The sequence below is a fragment of the Scleropages formosus genome, chromosome 4, assembly GCF_900964775.1.
Source record: "Scleropages formosus chromosome 4, fSclFor1.1, whole genome shotgun sequence".
Taxonomy (NCBI): Eukaryota; Metazoa; Chordata; class Actinopteri; order Osteoglossiformes; family Osteoglossidae; genus Scleropages; species Scleropages formosus.
In genome coordinates this window covers 37,917,800-37,937,752 of record NC_041809.1, presented here as the reverse complement: position 1 = coordinate 37,937,752, position 19,953 = coordinate 37,917,800, and the positions used below count along the sequence as shown (strand labels likewise).

The 19,953-nt window shown below is 45.3% G+C and overlaps 1 protein-coding gene across 3 annotated transcripts; it reads right to left on the bottom strand.

The window, feature by feature from the left end:
- Positions 1–237: 237 nt before the first annotated feature.
- LOC108934346 (serine/threonine protein kinase 26) lies at positions 238–19,609 on the bottom strand. 3 transcript variants are annotated; one of them, XM_018751998.2, is made up of 12 exons: positions 19,282–19,609; positions 18,964–19,111; positions 11,509–11,739; positions 5,574–5,630; positions 5,368–5,476; positions 4,768–4,925; positions 4,014–4,199; positions 3,368–3,516; positions 3,066–3,165; positions 2,103–2,165; positions 1,872–2,005; positions 238–1,778 (listed from the first exon to the last, which is right to left on the bottom strand). In XM_018751998.2, the coding sequence occupies exons 2-12, from the start codon at positions 19,003–19,005 to the stop codon at positions 1,763–1,765; spliced, it is 1,245 nt and encodes a 414-aa protein (XP_018607514.1). In that variant the 5' UTR covers positions 19,006–19,111; positions 19,282–19,609; the 3' UTR covers positions 238–1,762. The 3 variants fall into 3 exon arrangements, with proteins under 3 accessions (XP_018607514.1, XP_018607515.1, XP_018607517.2); XM_018751999.2 differs by having other exon boundaries at positions 18,964–19,107; XM_018752001.2 differs by lacking the exons at positions 18,964–19,111; positions 19,282–19,609 and adding an exon at positions 10,817–10,945 and having other exon boundaries at positions 11,509–11,583.
- Between the last annotated feature and the right edge of the window lie 344 nt (positions 19,610–19,953).

Below are 19,953 nucleotides of genomic sequence, written 5' to 3'. Positions count from 1 at the left end.
TGTAAGGACAGTTTGTCTTCAAATATACCTCTGTGTATTAAAATGTTAATTTGTGATGCACAGAACCACCAACGCTGAGTAAAACACACAATTTGAACTTTTATTTATCACCCAAACCAACATTAGTTTTAAAACAGATTCAAAATTAGTGACTCTACAAGATATGTTTTACAGTTCTCTGCAATAAAACCAAATTACCTTTATAAAGCTTAGATTAAGGATATTTACAAAATCTTTTTGCAACCGCTTGTTGTACAGAAATATAAAAATATCTTCTATTCAAACATTATTGCTTTCAAAAATTCTGTCTGGCAGCAACTTACTACAGGTTTTTAAAGCATTTAAAGATAGTATGACTATTACACCAAAACAGAGAACTTTAGAACAATTCTTTAGTTTCAGGCACCATTGGATGTCAAGTTGGCATAAATCCTCCCTGCTACTAAAGGGCAGCATCTCCACCAAGCCATGATACATTCTTAGGGAACTGGCCTTGAGTTCAGCTGAGGCCTTGGCAGATCAATTTCTCTTAAAAAAATGAATACAGAAATGCTGCATAAAAAGAAAGACTACTTCCCATAAACTGTCCAGTTAAACTACTATTTCAAAAAAAATCTAAACATTTCAGAGGAACAGTTTACATTAAAACCTGGGAGGATAAGAGTCTAAAATTGACTACTGGCCAGAACTCTTCCTCTTAAGAGGCACTGCAAGTATTGGGGGAAACAAAACAAAAAGAAATATAAAAGGTAAGAACACCAGTCACCTCATGTGAAGGACAAAGCTTAAAGTGCGCGCTCTTCTCAGATTTCTCAGAAATTTCAAATGACGCAGTAGTTGAACAAGACAGATCCAAAGGGACTGGAGTAATTTGAGGTGGATTTAAGAACTCCCCCAAAGACCAGAATGGGAGAGAGACACACACACACACACACACACACACACACACACACACACACACACACACACAGAGAGGAAGGGAAAGAAGGGGGGGGGGAGAAATCTGCCTCCCAGTCGGATCTCACCTGGAGCCCAGAGGAAGCGGATGAGCAGTGAACGAGTCAGAGGAAGATAGTCATTCGCTAGTCTCTCACTTTTTAGTACTGAATTGTTTGACTGAATTGTGAGGTATTTCATGTCAATTAATAAAGTAAATGTGAAGGTTCCATTCAGCAGGGTGTATAATCCTACGTCGGTACGTCCGTGGGGGAAAGGTGCGCCGACACCTAACGCACAGGTGCGCAACTTGACCAAGTGTCACAATTCTACATTTAAATATATCCTATAGCACTAAAATAAGATAGCTATAAAATACAATTTATGTCTGAACAAATATGTCTTATGCTCAGCAAAAGATCGACGTTTTAACCTCTATACATTAATCTCCCAACTAAATAGCTACATGACTAATTAAAAAAAATATATATAACAGACTAACAAATTGCATTCACCACAAGCATCTCATCAGAGTGCACTCAACCTCAGACATTAACTCCAAACTTTTATTAAGAAAAAGGAGCAACAATAATCTTGTTCCTTTTTAATATATAATTAACATTTCTCACTCCCTTGTTCTGTATTATTTACTAAAAATGTGATTCTATTCCTATTCGGTCAGATATTCACAAATGTACATAGGTGAGTGGCCCCTTGGCCTACCCCAGACTATCTGCAGGCCTCATACAAGTCGGCAGAGGGGGTCTGGGGGACAGTGCTGAGGTGATCGGAGGGCTCTTGGCTCCTGGCCTGCAAATTCACTCCATTAACTTGCAGAAAATCTGATGAAAGAAAGCAACAAAAAAATCAATTTCCAAGTCAAGCAGATGCATATTCCGTTGAGGTTTCTGTAAAAGCCTTAAATACGCACTCACTTTTGAAACTTCTCGATGATCCGGTTCACCATCTTGTCCGTGATGCCGGGACAGACATCTTCCACCATGCGGATGCTCTTCTCAAGTTCCTCGATGGCACCCTTCTTCTCACTCTCTCTGTGCTGCTGCTTCAGCTACGCAGGGACATGTGGACGACCCATAGATGTTTAGTCCATCATACCAAAATGCAAAGCCTCAAAGAAACCTTCTTAGAATGTTGGTTGTCTTTACCTCCAGGAACACAGGAGTAATCACTGTGGACAGGCTGATAGATTTCTTCAGGAGCTCCTGGTCCTGCAGGCAAATGGAACAGAGGAGAAACCACTGCGTATAAATTCATTCACACGGCAAGATGTGGAAATGTGTGAAAAGCACTCTTCCAACGTGCTACTTCTGCACTAGACTAAGAACCTTTTTAAAACCTACTACACACTGCATGTTCCTGACCTCACCTTAAGTCCAAAAAGGTACAATATCTGAAGACTCTCACCCTTCATTACCTCTCTAATTTCTAACAGTTCAGAAATTCAACAGCAAGCGATTTCCTCACTAACACTAAAATTTCAACATGGGATGTCCTGCACATAGCATAGCAACCAGTTGTAAACAACTCCCAGGATGTGGGTGCCTCTTGAGCCAGTTGAGACCATTAAAATACCTGTATAATTATTCACATAGCTGCCCTGTGCTTCTGTGACGGCATCGTGGAGGAGTGATTGCTCACATGGCTGTTGAGCAACTGAGGACTCTGCAAGTCATCAGTAGTTCATGTCCCTTAGGCCAACATATATTCCCTAAAAGATTAACTCGTGTTTATTACCAGTTAGTTACAATGTGATAAGAATCAGTTGTGTAACCTACAGCTTCAATATAACAAGCAATTTATCATCTTGTGGCTGCTCTAAGGGATTCAAATTTGAAATAAAAACTATGCATGTTGATAAATGCTTTACAAAAAAACCTCCTGTAGGATCAGAACCACCAAGTGCTCAGACTCCATGCAGTAAAATGGGTCTTTTTCACCTTAGCTACAAAAATTTCATATGCAAGTCTCTAAAATGTAATGTGACAAACTAGTACTACAGCAATAACATAAGAGACATGAACTCAGTCCTAACAAGCAAGCAGTCCTCAATCAAAGAGAAGAGGCCCTTGGGTAGACTGAACCCTCTCTCCCCTTTCTTCCACACTCACCGTCCCGTTGGACACCTTCTTCGTGTCCGGTTTCTTCTTGCGAACCGTGGTGAAAGACCACTCTGGCTGGGACAGATCGTTCTCCTTGTTGCTGGACTCACTAAAAGCAGTGCAAACAGCAGAGTATGGCATGAGACTAGTGAACTCTCATCTCAGCCCAGAAAAGAGGTCCAGAAGTTCAAAACTTGGCACTGGACGTACTACCGAACTGACCGTACTACCCATCTATTGGGAAAAGCCACCGTTTCTGTGCACTAAATGAAGCTCTGGTGTCACACCTGCACCACCACACTTTCACTCACGAGTCGGAGTCGTCTGAGCTGGATTCTTCATCGCTGTGACCTTCAGCCTTCCAGCGTTTCAATCGGTCGATGAGCTCCGTCAAGTAAGAGGTCTTCTTGGCATTCTTCACAATGAACTTGTGTTTCAGAAGCTCCTTTGCCGTAGGTCTCTGAGGTGGAAAAGGCAATGTCAGTAGTGGAGCCCTTTGCCAAAAATCTACAATGTCCTCTAAGGGCCCTTTGCAAGAATTAAAGGGAGAGAAGAACTTGCTTACAGTACAGAGACCTTGCTTGACAAGACCGACAGTGAGAAAAGATGTTTGAAATAAGCCTAAAAAAGAAGTCATCCCATAACATACGCAGTAGAACCACGATATTACCCTTTTAAGGAAAAGAAGCAAAAATGGACATATTTGGAAAACTGTGGTAAGCAATTTAAAGCAGTCTGATGTTATCACTGCTTACAAAAATCTCCCTTACTTGATATTCATTTTAAAATAACTTATTTGGATTGGATGCATGACACAGCAATTTCCACTGATAAAATCAAGAAAACTATGAAGCCTTCAAAACTGTACTGAATGCCTCGTAACACACAAAGCTGATTCTGGGGCACCAGCTCAATCCATCTTTTGCCCACAAGGAGTCGAGTTCCTCCACTACTCACAAAAGCTGGATCTTTGTTCAGGCAGGAGTCCACAAACTCCTTGAAGGATTTTGAGAAGTCACCATTGAGGCTGGGTGGGTTGTTCTTGGGAATGAGGAAGAGGACACGCATGGGGTGCATGTCCGAATTTGGGGGCTCTCCCTTGGCCAATTCGATGGCTGTGATGCCCAGAGACCAGATATCGGCCTGCGGAAAAAGATCAAAGCAAAGCACCGTTTCTGGAGTCTATTCTCCCAGGGAGCAGGACGACCCTGAATTAAAGGCCTTTCCGAGGAGCAGTCAGAAATGCAGAGTCAGTGGTGCCTTTGCACAACTTCCAAGCATTATGGTGTGAGGGTGTAAGACAGCAGCTACCAGCATTAACACATGGAACCGGTAAAGAGAGGAAGGAGGCAGATGCACAGTTGGGAGGAAACGCTAGCTTCTGTTTTAAGTAAATAGTTATAAGTTACATAACCATGTCATTTAAATATCTAACAACAACAACAACAAAAAAAAACTTCCAAAAATTCCCTGCAATTTTTAATTTAAAATAATCATTCATTTATTGCTGTCAGAGCTATAGAAGCTGACCTAGATGAAGGACACCATGCAGACTCTGCTTTTTCACAATGTCAGCATTATCAAGTCCACAGCTGTTAGTATCTAATTATGCGGCTGTCGGTCCCACTGCACAGGACCCACAGGTTACTGCACAGGAAGAGCTGATGTGACACAGAAGTAGAAGGACACGCGTCGCCAAGCACAGACCCACCTTAGAATCGTAAGCGGACTGCTGTATGACCTCAGGCGCCATCCAGAACGGGGTGCCCACAAAGGTCTCTCTCTTGATCTGGGTGTCGGTCAACTGACCCGCAACGCCAAAGTCTGCCAGTTTCACCTCCCCTGACTCTGAGAGGAGCACGTTTGCCGCTGTGTGGAGAGGCAAAGATGTCCTTAGTGATTCAAATAAAGGTACGTTCAGAACATCAAAATACATTTATGCTGAAGTAAAAGTACAGGAATCATAATCAGAGACCAGCCCCGTCACTGAACACAATTATAAAAACCACATTTTCCCACACTACATTCAGAAAGTAAATTATATATAAACAAAATTCTTAAATTCTGAACTAATAAAGTCAAGCAAAAATCCACTGAGGCCAAAATTTCCTGTCCTACTATACATTTCTGGCCATTACTCACAATACAAGAGTCGACGTACCAAAGAAACGGCACATTTTGACATGTTTTAGGAGATTAAACAACAGCAACACCAGGTTCAAGTCCATCAATTCTCCCTGCTGTCAATCCTCCATACTGACTGTGTGTCCATCAGCTTACAGGTAGAGAGCAGCCTGACCAACACACACACCTTTGATGTCCCTGTGGATCTTCTTCTCTGAGTGCAGGTAGTCGAGCCCCCTGAGTATCTCCTTGAGCATGGTGGCAATCTGGAACTCGTCGAAAGGACCTGCCCGCAGCTGTACACAAACAACTTTGTAGTTATGAATCAAGCACTCGACAGCCTTTATGTGCCTTTTGGACAAAATCTGCCATTATGTGGCGGTTTTCTCTTACCAGGTCGAGAGCTGAGCCACCACCAAGATACTCCATTATGATCCACAGTTTGGTGCCCTGAACAGGAAACGCGGGGAGAAAAAACATTATCGTCCGAAAAAAAGCCACTTCACACAGGTCCAAGACCATAGGATAGTTTTTTTTTTTTTGTTTGTAAGCAAAACACGAGGGTGAAATTTTGTTAATACTAGACATTTGTCATGCTTAGTGTATGAACAACATTGGAGCTGCATCAAAAGCATCAGCTAAATTATTATTAACAATAATAATCATTTGCACGGTAAGGAGAAGTACTTGAGGTAATGTTGGAGTTAAGTGCTTTTACGCAAGAATAATTTAGTTGGAAACTTTCAGTCAAGTTTCAACAAAGGTTACAATAAATCAGTGAGATGTGTCCCCGCTTGAGAAGAGCATCAGTGGCTTTCCCCCAAGAAGCAGCAAGTTACACGAGCAGTCCTTTCATTCTCAGCGGCGTCCTTTCCGTATTGGGGAGGACTGTGGACAGGACACAGTTAACCACAGATACCGCAGTTAAAGCCAACATATGACGATCACAGGGTAGCCCACCGCAGCAGGGCTGCAGCCTAACACCACTGCAAAGCTCTCATTGGGTGAACTTCCTTCAGCACATCCCCTGGGGCATCCAAGAGAACGTGCTCTCTAGAGTGGGTCACATCGCTAACGTGACTGAAGTTCCAACTTTATCGGCATGTTTGGTATGAACACACAGGCTCCTCTGTGGCGGCAGGACAGGGCAGTTCTGCGTTGAGCTCAGCATCCCGCAGGAGGGAGCCAGCGAGAGGCTTCCTGCCACCAGGGCTGTGAGAATCAGTCAGCCCTCTATAACCACAGCGAAGCAAATCGCAAAGGAGAGCTGGACCACAAACGCTGCGTTTGAAAAGATTCATTTTTAATTCCACCCACTCACAGGTTCAAATCTGGCTCACTGTGTGTTTGTTTGCATTTATTCCCTCCAGGAACTTTGTTTTCCTCCCAGAGACCAAAGACAAGTGACTCTAAATTTCCTGAAGTGTGTGTACGTGTAACTTAAAGAGTGTGTGGGTACACGCAAATGGACCGGGCGTCCCATCTGGAGTGTACCCCGACTAGCCTAGCACGCTATGCTACTGGGATAGGCACTGGACCACAGCTACCCTGCACTGGACCGATAGCTATTGGCAGTTAGTGACTCTGAGAATTCCATCCATGTAAAATTCTACAAAAATTTAAATACATAACTGCAGAAATGTAAACATGTTAAAAAGAATAATGTGTACACATTTAATAGCTGACACCTGAATATAATCAGGTAACAAACATTATTAACACTGAAGTCTCAAACAAGTCCAGTACTTATTGGTACATTTTGTGCTGTTCTGGAACACCCCGTCAGTCAATGATAGAGATATAATATATATATTATATATATATATAAATAAATAATCCAGGGGCCTGGACAAGATGCTTATTTATTTATTGATGCAGTCACACCTCTAGCAAACACACCCCAGACACAGAGACACAAAGAGACGGGAGCTGCAGTGTCTCTCCATCCCCAACATGCCACACGCAACATTTTCGATAGGCGGCAGCACCCTGTCCCCCGTGAGTCTGGTGACACAGGGCATCAAGAGTGTGTCACAAACCATGGTCTGTGTGAACACACTTTTCTAGAGCTTACCAGCCTGTTATTAGACAGTAACTTCTCTACAGTTCCTGTTTATATATTTATCCTAACGGGCAATTTGTCTTGGCAACACACAGCATGCGTGTTGTAAATGATGATGGAAGATATGATGCACCCATATAAAGGATGACTCAACAGCCAGCCGCACCGTGCTTGGTATCAATATGCAATATGACCCTCCCTTATACTGAAGGGAAACCAATGTGCCGTCCAACAAACTCCACAAACAAGGACTTACCCTATTTTACTTTGTACAAAATATTTTCATCTCCATCACAAAACTGTACACATGACAGCAGATTACACGGCTGCAAAGAGTTTGGATGAAAATTTCTTTCTATAATGAAAAGTTACATAAAACGTACAAACTAATAGTGATTAAACAACTCACAGATTATAAAGTAGACAGCCTGTTTATCGAAGGAGCTTTACGTCAGGTGAGGAAAAGAGCAGTAACTACGGACTTCCAGGAAATGTGGCATACAGACAGAGCGCAGTAATAACAGCGTAAACAGGAGGGTGATGGTTTATGTCACCGTTACATGTGTAATGTACAGTACACTACTTATACCTGGGAAATAAACACTTGGCAGTCAGAAAACTAAACTGATCCAGGGAAATCTAGACAATATAAAATAAAGCCAAAGTGACTAGTGAGAAACAAAATTATGGAGCTGTTCAAAAGTGTTTGTGGACAGGGACAGTCCCCTGTCTGGGGAATACTTCACCATAAAGGACTTTCAACACTTGGTGTAATTATTAATGGAAAAATTAGGTTAAACGTTAATGTGGAATTTTAAAATGCATATGAAGTCAAAAAGGAACGCAGTATTTACTTTTTGATTCAATAATGTTCCTCGTACGAGGCTCAATCTGTTAATGCCTTTATGGATAAATTGCTCAGCATCATCTGAAAGTTGCGGACAGCAAGACACACTGATTAAAAAAAAAAAAAAAAAAAAAAAAAAACATTAGTACTTGCTGTTCAATGTGTACTTCACCCAAGTACCGTTCCTGGAGAAGAGGCACACAGGTGAAAAAGTGAAACCGAAAGACAACGGGAAGCGTGCTGGTTAAAGCACAGTCCTTCAACCTGAAGGTCATCGGCTCAAGTCCGAGTAGGGAACTAGAGAAAACACCCAGATGTACTAAGATATGCTTGTTAAAGTTTCTGCTAGGCACACAGTGACACAATGTCTTGTTTACATACACAATGGTCGCTAAGCACTGAAGTTATAAAGGTAAATAATGACCAAAGTTGCTCTCCTTCCAGATAAATCTTGTTCAAGTCTAACAGGAAACATGTCACACCAAGGACCTCCATATTACACATCAACAGCAGAGCAAAAATATTTATACAAATATCAAATAAAACATATCTTCTAGTGTTGCTCTCACATTTAAAATAAGCAGAAATTTTATCATACTTAAGGAACTACTCCATTTGAATGGCGAGCTGATCATTTCTAATAAATTTATTCAAATGTTATGTCCATCAAATGTAAATGAGCAAACTTTTTAATGCCTCTGATCTGAAGAAAATGCAGCAATCAATGCAAATGTTTGAACAAGCAGAGAGGAGCACAACTGTGGGGAAGCCACTTGATCCTAAGTGGCACATTACTGTTGCCTCGAGCTTCGGCCACAATCTGAGCCGAGGAGCTGAGCCACTGCCATCGCTGCCGAGGGGCCCTTTGCATGGAGCTCGGCACATTTGCATGCACTGATCCTGCTCGCGAGCCCAAAGGGTTCGATGAAAGGGTGCAGCACAACAACACAGACGCCACAACCCACATCGAAACCCTTAGGGAGGGTGGCCTTGTGGAAAACGCCGAACTGCTCGCTTGGGCAGCTGGAAACATCTGGAGAGGGCTTTTCCTGCGTCAGTGGGTCCCTGTCTGACCACAGTTTTCCGCAGACAGAGAGTTGCCAGTGGGTAGAGACTGTGACCCCACCCAGGGAGTCATGCAGGCATGTGTACACACACACACACACACACACACACACACACACACACACACACACACACACAGAGAGAGAGGTGACACCTTGGACATCAACGCGCTTGCTGTGCCAGGTTGAGTAAACACGGGCCAAGCGGTGCACAGAGGGGCCCCTGAATCTCAGAAACCGCGTAATCCATTAACTCACCACCGCTACACACACCCACACAAACTATGTTAACCAAACTCTGAGACAGACCTGCCCTTCAACGGAACACAAGCAACACTGTCCTCAACCAAGGCGAGTGTCTCACACATACATAATGTCTCTCACACACACACACACACACACACGGGAGCTCGGAGGGGCGCAATTCAAAATGAGTTGGACAGGCCTGAGGAGACCTGACAGTGACTCTACAGGAAGTTCCAGTCAGCAAACATTTCGCCACCAGTGAAAACTTCAGCGAGGTAAATGAGGTCTCACTTGAGTCTAGAAATACAGGAATTGTCACATTGCGATGTGCTGAAAAGGGCTGCGCGACACCTACACTATGGCAGGGTGTCATCAGGGAGCCTCTTTACTTTGTATGTGGCGCTTACAGCATTTTTAATAAAGACATATCCGTGTTTGCCACGGCTCGAGTAACACACGTTGTGTAGGTGTCATGAGGCAGTTCAACGCAGGACCTATACAGGTAGAGGAGCTTTCAGCCTTAGGTTGAGCACAGCAGTATAAAAACATCTCCCAATTACAGTCAAAGGTGGCAGGGTGACCTCAAGAAAAGCTAATGATAATATAAAGGCCGCTATGCTGTCTGTTCACTCCACATGGCCTAGAAAGATCTCTGCGCTCCTCCTGGCTGCTTGGTGGACCCACTCAAAGGTCCAAAGCCTGAAGTCTTTCTCACATTTGGCTCCAAAATTGTGGAACGAACATAGTCTCTCCCTCAGAGCTGCTGTGTCGCCTTCAGAATTTAGGAACGACCTCAAAACAGCTCCAGAACTTTGCACCGCACCATCTGTCACCATCATCTTCGGATGTCCTACCTGACTCGGTTCTGAGAGCATTACCTGTGTAATGTGTGCCGCAAAAACTGAGTATAGGACAAAGCATGTGGTAACAATCTGGACCCTCTGCGTGTGTCTAAAGCTACGTGTCCGTTGTGAAATGGCCTTTGTTTACTCTGAGTTAGGCCACTTTGGAGAAAGGCGTCTGCTAAATGAACGAATGTAAAGCGAAGCACTTCTAGGTGTGTGCACGTGACGTAAGGTTCCAGTTCTGCAAACACGTTTTTATAAATGCGTAAACACACACTCCACCCAGACACCAGTTAGCCGTTTATGAATTCATCATTTACAGTTATACCGCAGAGGTATTTCATGAACTCCAGGTTTGCCATTACAGTGACTAACTTCGGAGTGTTTTCATGGATGTAAACATGATGGCTTTAGCCAGTGAACTTTATGCATCAATTTAAAGTCGTGTATCTGTCATGTCATCCATTTACAACATGAAGGCCTTTATTTGTATTGTGAAAACACATTTTGCTTGGATAATTATACATATGTTTCCAAGGAAAAGCACTTGCTAAAACCTTCACTGCTCTCACCTTGGTACTGGTGGCTTTGACAGCCCGGACTACAGTGCACATCTGCTTCTGGTTTGTATAGATTACGGTGTTCATTTCCATGCACTCAGAGGACAGCATTACATTTCATCACTTTCCTGTCATCTGAGGCTGAAAAAAGTTACAACATGAGATCCAAATTTACATCTCATACTCAATACACATTAACTCACCCAATAAGCAACACTACTGCCTGTGCATGGTGTAAACTTTTCAAATATAAAGCCATTTTTCACTAAGAATTTTTCAATACATTTACACAGTAAAGTAACTCATGATTATGCTTTAAAAATACACTTATGACTTGATCAACTGAGGGTTGCCATTTATCTTTGTGGTCAAACACACATGGCTTTTTTGGGGATTGTTCTGACGCAGGAAGTAACCATTTGCTAGAGGTATGGGTTACACCCATTCACACATCTATATACAAGACAAGTGGAGAAGAACTTGACTTTTCATCAACAGGAAGAATGTTCTCACCATCAAGCATAACTTTGTGCCATCACTCCTAAATTCAAAGTGTTTTTTTTCTTTTTTTTTTTCCCCCAAATATTACCTCCTTGGGTCACTGTATGTTTAACTGCACCATTAAAGGCACCCTGCTCTCTGTGTGAGAGGGAGAGACTCTCTGATGATTCATGGTCCCCCCCAGCTCCAGATTGGCCGCTCACCTTCAAGTAGGAGCCGTAGTACTTTGTGACATAGGGGCTGTCACACTGGCTTAGCACGGTGATCTCTTGTTGGATGTCCTCGATCTCATCTTCTGCCTCCTCCAGATCAATAATCTTGATGGCCACCACATTCTGGGTGCGGTTGTCAATGCCCTTGAAGACCTCTCCAAAGGAACCCTTGCCGATGCGCTCCAGTTTGGTAAAGAGCTCCTCAGGATCCACCCGAATGTTCTAAAGCAGGCGGACAGACAGACAGGGTGGTTAGGCAAGCACACTAGACAACAGAAAGTACAAGTCTCACACATAAAGGACTGCAGTGTAAACAAAAATTGCATTTGTCTACCATTAGAAACCACAAAGTTTACATCAGTAACTAGTTAGAGTTGGTCTTGCAGAAGAAACCTTGGAAACCTTACACGTGTTACATTCAATTCGTTTAACTATCCTATCCTTAACTATTCTTTCTGTAAGCAGCCTTAAGTGGCCATTAGGTCAGCTGCAGAGGTCACAGTGGAGCCTGGTGAGGTGGCAGCCCTCACGCTCTCAGGGGAATGTTTCCACCCCAGTGCTCACAAGTAGCAGATGTGAAGCTGGCCGCCAGAGCCTCTGATCCCCTGGCACCACGCTCCAATGAGTAGGGCACAGCTGGTATAGTGCTCCCAGCTCGCACGATGGATATAAATACCACAGGCACACTTCCAGCACCCAGCGACACCAGAGCTTCCTCAAGATGCAGCTAGCGCTCCAACAATGACAGTTGGATAAGAAGCTGAGTGAACTGTGGCAGCAGGGCCCCACCAATCATCTTGTGTTTGACATCTGATCCAAACTTTGCACATTTCACCGGTAATAAACCTCCTGCCTTTAATTTTTCCTAATGGACAGTCTGTATAACTGTGAACCAGCCCTAATAACAGGCAGGGTCCAGCACAGCTTGTGACTGGTGTGAGAAGGTGTGAACCACACACTGCCCCAACACTAAGAGGAACCTGGCGATGAGTCCACAAAAGCTCTTTAACATAAGAACCACACAAACATACTGGAGAGAAGGGCAAAGTTTTACCTGAACCACAGCTGGAGACTGACTGGACCACCTGCGGAAAGGCAACATCACCTGTTCAAGGAACCCCCAAATGTGCTTCTTGCTGCCAAACTCCACAAACCAAACCCTTCACCACGAAAACAACAGGATGTTGAGCAGCATGTGGCAATGCTAGCTGCTGCAACACTGCCGAGATGTCACGTTAGTGTCATACTACTCACGTAACCCAACCGTGATCAAAACAAAGGCTGTTGTAGCTATTTCCACCAGTGAAATATCTAATCGGCTCAGGACAGTGCAAATTATCTCCCGAAACAGCTCACTAACCCTGGAGACAGTAGTAGTGATGTTCCAATCTGAACCAAAGTGTCATCTTCAGGAGGCCTCTTGTATGAAAGGACAAGTATTTTACTCTCAACAATAATAGAGTTCAGAGTTCCTTGACACCTCCCCCTCCCCACCCCCTTATTTCAGCACATTGTTTCTTCCAGTATGGTGTCTTAGGCGAACTGAGCTTTTCAAAGCTTCTGAAACCCCAGCAGTTTAAATGACAAAGAAGCAGCAGGACAGGTTTTTTTTCTTTCCATACACCATTTTGATGTTTCATTAACAGGGCCAGGCCAGTTTGAAGCCCTCAAAGACTGGCTGGCACTGAAAACACGCACCCTCCGCGCACTCTCAACGTCTGGAAATGCAACAGGTTCAGATCTATTCTACATTCAAATTCTACAGTCTGAAACTAAGATTGTTTTAAAATTGCACGTCTGCAAGTGATGAGAACAAGGCATCAAAATGAGTTTTTCCAGGATAGTTTTTTCCACACTCAGCTGATAACCACTGCTGCAGAAAGTATCTTGGCAAACTGACAATCTGCAACTCATAAATAAGTCATGTTTAAGCATTTACAGTAGTCACATTGATAAGACTGATTCTAAAAGGATCTAAAAGTAAATCTATCCTGTACATGTGATAAATGCTGTTCTGTCAAGACTTCGCTTACCCTGGTCATCCATTATCTCCCAGAAATATTATCAGCAGATGTCAGTTACGCATACAATGGGACATGTTAGATCTCCGGGACGTCGTTTTGTTCTGGCCTCCCCACAGGGAGCATCTGTAGTGTGTATTATTTTATCAAAGGAAACTTGTGTTCTTGATCATCACACTATAGGTCATTTACATTCAACCGCTACACCCCAACCAGGCCGCTTTGCTCGTCTGCTGCTTGCTTGGTGATCCCGTGCATGAAAGGTAAAGTGTGGAGGTTCTCAGTTCTGGCTCCACTTCGCCCAAGATCTGTCAAGCTCATGTAAGGTGTAAGTGTTCATGCACCTTAACTTTATGATCGTGCTCAGATAAGCTGTTACAGTCGCTACTCCTGTATTGTATGTAAATGTTTGTGTTAAAAAAATTGTAGGAAGGTGATCAGGATTCATCTATTCTGCCCTTTATGCACCTACTCGAGCAATGAACATCGGTGCATAAAGTGGAAAGAAACAAGGTTTACTTATGAATCACACGCCTGCAACTATGTCCTTCTCCTAACGTAATGCACACATTGTATTTTCTCAGATGTACATCGCTTTGGAGAAAAGTGTGTGCTAAATGAATGTAAATTTAAGAAGTGTCCCTTTCTTGGCAATGAACAGCGTTTTAGGGCCAGTACAAAACCTATCAAGACCAATGGTGAAGACCTTTAAAATCAAGATACCAAAAATACCTTGGAGGAAGTTACCACAAACTGAACATGCTATTAAAGAGCCCAGAGTACATCACACAACATGAGTGCTGACTGCATGCTTTTTGCCATTAATATCTATGTTGCTTATGAGGACACTAGTCAAGCCAATCCCACGCTGCTTCTCGGCACTGGCACACATCAACCACACAGTAAATCTGGCTGAAGGATCAAATCTGCCCCAGCTTCCCCCCAACCACAGGACACGACAAGCCACAAAAGAGACTGCGATTAAAAAGTTCAAGCTCACAAATCCTTTAACTGCTGCAAACAAACATATGTGGATGGAAGGAGATCACAGATCATAACTTACAAGTGCAGCCATTATACAAATATTTCTATGACAGACGTTTCAATGATACAATATGCAGAAGAAAGTCTAAATTAGAATATTTCACATCTGCACCGTGTTATGAATATTTCACACAGGCAGGAAGCAGAGCTGTGGTATAGTCTGGGGCCACACTTGACCGACAGTTCCCTCCCTAATGCCAGCCTGGTGCCACTTCTCATAATGACAAACAGCTGCTGCTAATGAGACAATTTAGGTTTTTATATAAGGGCAGCTGGGTTGACACTGCAGGAGACAGCGAGAGAATAGGAGAGTGAGCCTATAGCTCCCTGTTCATGTTAACAGGTGCAGTTCGGTGGACACCATTTCTGGTTTGTTTGCCTGGGTTTTGTTGACTTGCCTTTTAAAGGGACACATCCAAATTTCCTCTTTGATTTTTAGCTTAGTAAAAGCCTGCTTTTTGTTTGAACACCTGCCACCCTGCCCTTTCATCCTGCCCACGTGAATGACCAAAATCTAGTGAGACCAATGACATATATGCAGAGAGAAAGCCTGGTGCATTCATAACATAACCCCTTGCTGAACAGTCACAAAATGCAGTGAATCTACATCACAAAGGAACAGTCATATTTAACATTACTGAAATTTAACTGTAAAACACCCATCTTTCACAACCCCTTTTCATCTCAGCAGTACCAGACTGAAAATGTAGAAGCGTGTCTCAGATAAGAAACCTCTCAGTCGGTGTCTGTTGTCAGGTTAAGAGCTGAGACCATCAACAACAGCTGCTGCTGCTAGCGGTGACATGGGTTTGCGTCAGAGCAAAGACGAAGCCACAGGCAAAGTAAATCCCCTGTCACAGACTGGCGCAATGCCATGTGCAGAGGGTAACCAAACACCCCAATCCCCTGGATCACAACTCTTTCCAAACCCTCCACTCAGTTGGTATAAACAGAAACATTAACTGACAATCCACCATACAATGGTTATATCGCTTAACAATATTATATTGTTAAAGGGCCTATTTTAGGAATGTTTGCAGCATTCGGTGAGGATACTTTCAGCCAAGAATACCATGCATGGAGTAAGCAAAAAGGGTAACTTGCCAGCTACAATATATTGCATAACATATCACATACATGCATTTACGTGGAATTCTTTGAAACCCCACTCACAACCCTAGACACCATTTTGAACAATTAAATCAAGTAATGAAGAATAAAGACTACTTTATATGACTTACAGCAAAGCAGGCTCAGTCATACAATTGAGGCCAATCAAAGCAAAGATGTTAGATTGCTTATTTATGAACAGGACCAACCCTAACCATGTACAAGTACTCATACTGAGGGTAAAAATAGTTCTTGTGTAAACAGGTGACCGAATCCCCGGAAGCCAAAAAAGAAAAAAAAATCATCATGCATGATTGGCCAGTGATCCAGACTTCCTTCAGTTGAGCGCACAGGTTAGACATTAGTGCAGCACTAGATTACCTCATCGACTTTGGACTCTGGGTCAACAGAATCGTGTCCAGGAAGGAGGAGGAAATAAAAACTATAAAACAATGAACGAACAGGCTGAAGTGACAGACGTGGCAGCTCCCCAGGGTTCATAAGGTTCAGCGAAGAGGAGAATCGCTTCTCTTTCTACCTGAGAGAAGAGAACAGAGCGAAGCGGGAGTGGCTGGGGAAATGCCGATGGTTGGCAATGCAGTGCCTGGATGTAAAACAAGCTCAGTGGGGAAAAAGATGCAGAGTCACACCACTCACTTCCTGGATGGACCCTATCAGCTCTGCACTCTGCCTATGTGCTCCTGGTGGGAAGGGGGGGAGAGAGCGAGAGACCACTGGTGTAGCTCTGAATATCCAGGAAAATTTCCCACAATCAAAGAGAATGCTGGTTTTAAGCCCCACAGAACCAAAATTACACACAGCCTTTTCAGGCAGTTAAAAAAAGAAAGTCAGTTGGCACTTGCCTTGCTCAACCACAGAGACTAGCTGGAGTGCTCCTCTTGTGAAACTGCCTCTCCCTCCATCAAAGCACAAAGCTCATGAGGAAACTTAACCAAAGTGAGCTGACTTTCCTAACTTTCTTTTACCATTTGCTCTCAGAACACAGAAAAACACTGAAGGAAAAGGCACTCACGTGACCAGTCTCAAAAAGTTTTGTAGCCCAGTGCATAAGAGCAAAGTGTACGATGAGAGACATTTCACTCCACCCCCCCACATCAGTATGTAAGGGGCTTAGTGTGTGCCAGAATGACCGGAAACATCCGTGAAAGAGCTCTCTAATTGTGCTTGTAAAACCACAGCATCAGTTCAAATGCAAAGCGTGTGGGAGTCACCGAATTACGTGACCCTTGCCGACATGTAGCGGCAACACAACTATTTTACGAATGTACTCGTTAGCAAAAAGGGGCAAAACTGATCTGTCCACACAACGCAAGCAGCAACACCTGACCCTAAGGCGTCCGGACTTGCTCAGATGTATGGAATCGGAGCCCTGCGGCAAGAGATCCTTCATAATTGCCTTTATCCAGGCAAAGAAACTGGGTTGCCGCCCGTTCAGACCGGCGAAAGCATGTCCGAAGACACCAGTCGGCACAAAGAGCGGTGGTTAGGGCAAGACCTACTCAGCAAGCACAGCAGACACTGTTACCATGAAGGGAGATGCAATGGATAGCAAAGCCAGGATGAGCAGAGGTGCCTGAGCCTTAAAGACTCCCCAAGGAGTCGGTGACCTCCCACTGCAGAGGTGTCCCCTGTTGTTGGAGAACCAAGAGCGCACAGCGCTCTCCGGCAAGCCTCTGGCACAGACACTGCAGGCCTTGCATGTTTACACAGCAGCCATGGCAACACACACACATCGCTGGGATCTAGGAGCACATGCAATTACCTCAAAACCCTTCCAAAGTTTCAAGTACCAATTTGCTAAGATCTGTCCCCTCCAAATTGCCTCCATGTGTCCAACAGGTTGTTAGTGCTGCGGCGACGCTACCCGACTGGCCCGTGATTGCCCATATCCAGGGCTCACTTGAGATCACTGCCTCGAGTCTCTTCTCAAACACGTCTGGTAGTGTCTATGGTTTGGGGGGGGGGGGGGGGGGGGTGATGTGTAAAACACCAGATTTCAGTCAAAGTTTGGAATTAAATATTGTTGCTCACCGTTCACACAAGTGTGTTTACAAGCAGCAAAGTGAAGAGAGCAAGGAGCTGAAATCAAACATCTGGTATTCAAAGAGGCCATTACAACAGAGTTTTTTTTTTTGTTAAGACGGCACCCGTGTCCACACCGGAAGCTCCGAAGGACACGGAAATGACGCAACGACCCACGTTCCCCCCGCATCAATCATAGCTATGGTTACGGAGTCGGTGCAGCCGAAGTCACGGGAATCAGAGAGAGCCAGGAAGAGCGTGTATTTAAGTGCCTCGTATTTATAGGCAAAAACTCAGAAACGGCGCGACGAAACACTGCGCGCTGACGGCTGGACAGGGGTTCAGGTACCTTTCAGTGAAGCAGCCCACTGCGGCGAGATGGTAGGACGTGACCTGCGGGAGGAAGGCTGAGGACGGCGACCAGCACCTTCGGCTGCAACACCATCAGCTGTGGATTCACGAACCCGCTGGTGACCGAGCGGGGACAAGAAGTGGCGTAGCGGTAAGAGCTGCTGCCCCGCACTCGAAGGAACCGGGTTTGAAACCTGAAGCGCTGCAGTAAAAATGACCCCTTGATACAACAGTTAAATACTTGTGACTTAAGTGAGACCAGCAAGTAAACTGTACACAGCACCAGCCCCCACACCTGTCAGTCCTCAGTTACAGTCAGCAGCTCTGCCAGCGAAGGAGGGAGCGCACTGTTTGCTGCCAGCTGTCAGTCATCGCAGCTCATCGCGACCAGAGCAGAGCTGCAGCTGCAGCCTGGCGGGGAAACGTCGACTCGCGCTGCGCTCGCGCTCCTCCTCCTCCCCCCGTGATCGACACGACGACGTATCTCGGCCGAAAGACGGGAGGGCGCGTAGAAGAAGTAACTTGACCGTACGCGTCCCTGAGGCAAACTGAGACACTAAGTTCGCGCGTGTTGTGGAGAAGAAAAGCCCGCGGCGTGTGCGGTCCCACTGGCGGCCAACGGCTGTCAGTCTTCTTCTTCTTCTTCTTCTTCTTCTTGTCGCTCTTCACCAACCATTCGTTCCGATGGATGATGATCATCATCATGGGATCCTCTCCGTCAGAGACACACACACAAACACACCTCACCCGCCTGCCCTCAATTAGTTACCCGCATTTAAAACTCCGAGCGGGCGACAAGTTCCCCCTTCAGCGCGGCAACTCGCCTGGTGCTCCAGCCAGGCCTCTCTCTCTCTCTCTCTCTCTCTTCTTTGCTCACCTGCATCCCGGGAACGTGCACCGCCACCGGGGACTGGGCCATCTTCTTCAAGTTCTTCTTCTCCACGGCCGCCGCCGGCGGACAGCTCTTCTACAGCCGGGCGGGCGACGCTTCCTTCTCCCTCCCGGTCCAATCGTCCGACCGCTGCCTGGGTTTCGCCAGCCGTTCGTTCGCAGCGTGGCGGTTACAGACAGAGAGTCGGCCGGGAAAGAAAAGCCTTAGTTAAGGGGGACGTGAGTGGCTGCGGCCGGAACACCAGCAGAAGTTCTTACTCGGCGCCTGCTGCTGAAAAGTTTCCTCGACGCGCTCCGTACTTACACAGCGAACGGACGACGGGCTCCACTCGTCTCGGAGAGATAGATAGATACCACCGTCACCACTACTACTAGCTTAGCTACACTTCTTCCCGTGACAAACTCACTCAGTCTCTTACATTTACATTACACCGCCATGCCCGCAGCGGGACTTAACCAACGCTCTCTCCCTGTGTCCCAGTGCTTCTAACTACAGCCTGCGTGATAATCCCCCGAGACTTCTCATCATGTTGTTCCCCCCCTTTCCAAAGCAGCCGATGTTCGGCTCACGGCAGCGTCGCCAGCGCCATGTTCGCTTGTGCTCGAAGCGGCTCGCTGCCTGAGCGGGGCGCTTGCGGTGCAGGGCGGGGCGAGGGAGGGCGGGGCCGGGAGGAGGAGGAGGAGGAGGAGGAGGAGGAGGAGGAGGGCGGGACCACGCCGGAGAGACGTTCCGATCGCTGACGTCACGGCTCTTGCTCGCGCTCGCCGAAACCCGGGTGCGAGGCGCCACCCGCCGTGCACCTGTCGGACGAAATTTCACAGCGAAAGAAACCCTCCTTTGGGCGTCTAGAGCGGTGAGCCTTGGTGCTTTATGGGGCCAAACATGTTTGCAGCCACGGTTTTCATTGGCTCTGTGAAAGGTATGTGACATTTGTTTAGGATCATATAATATGCCGAGTGTAAAACATTTAATTTT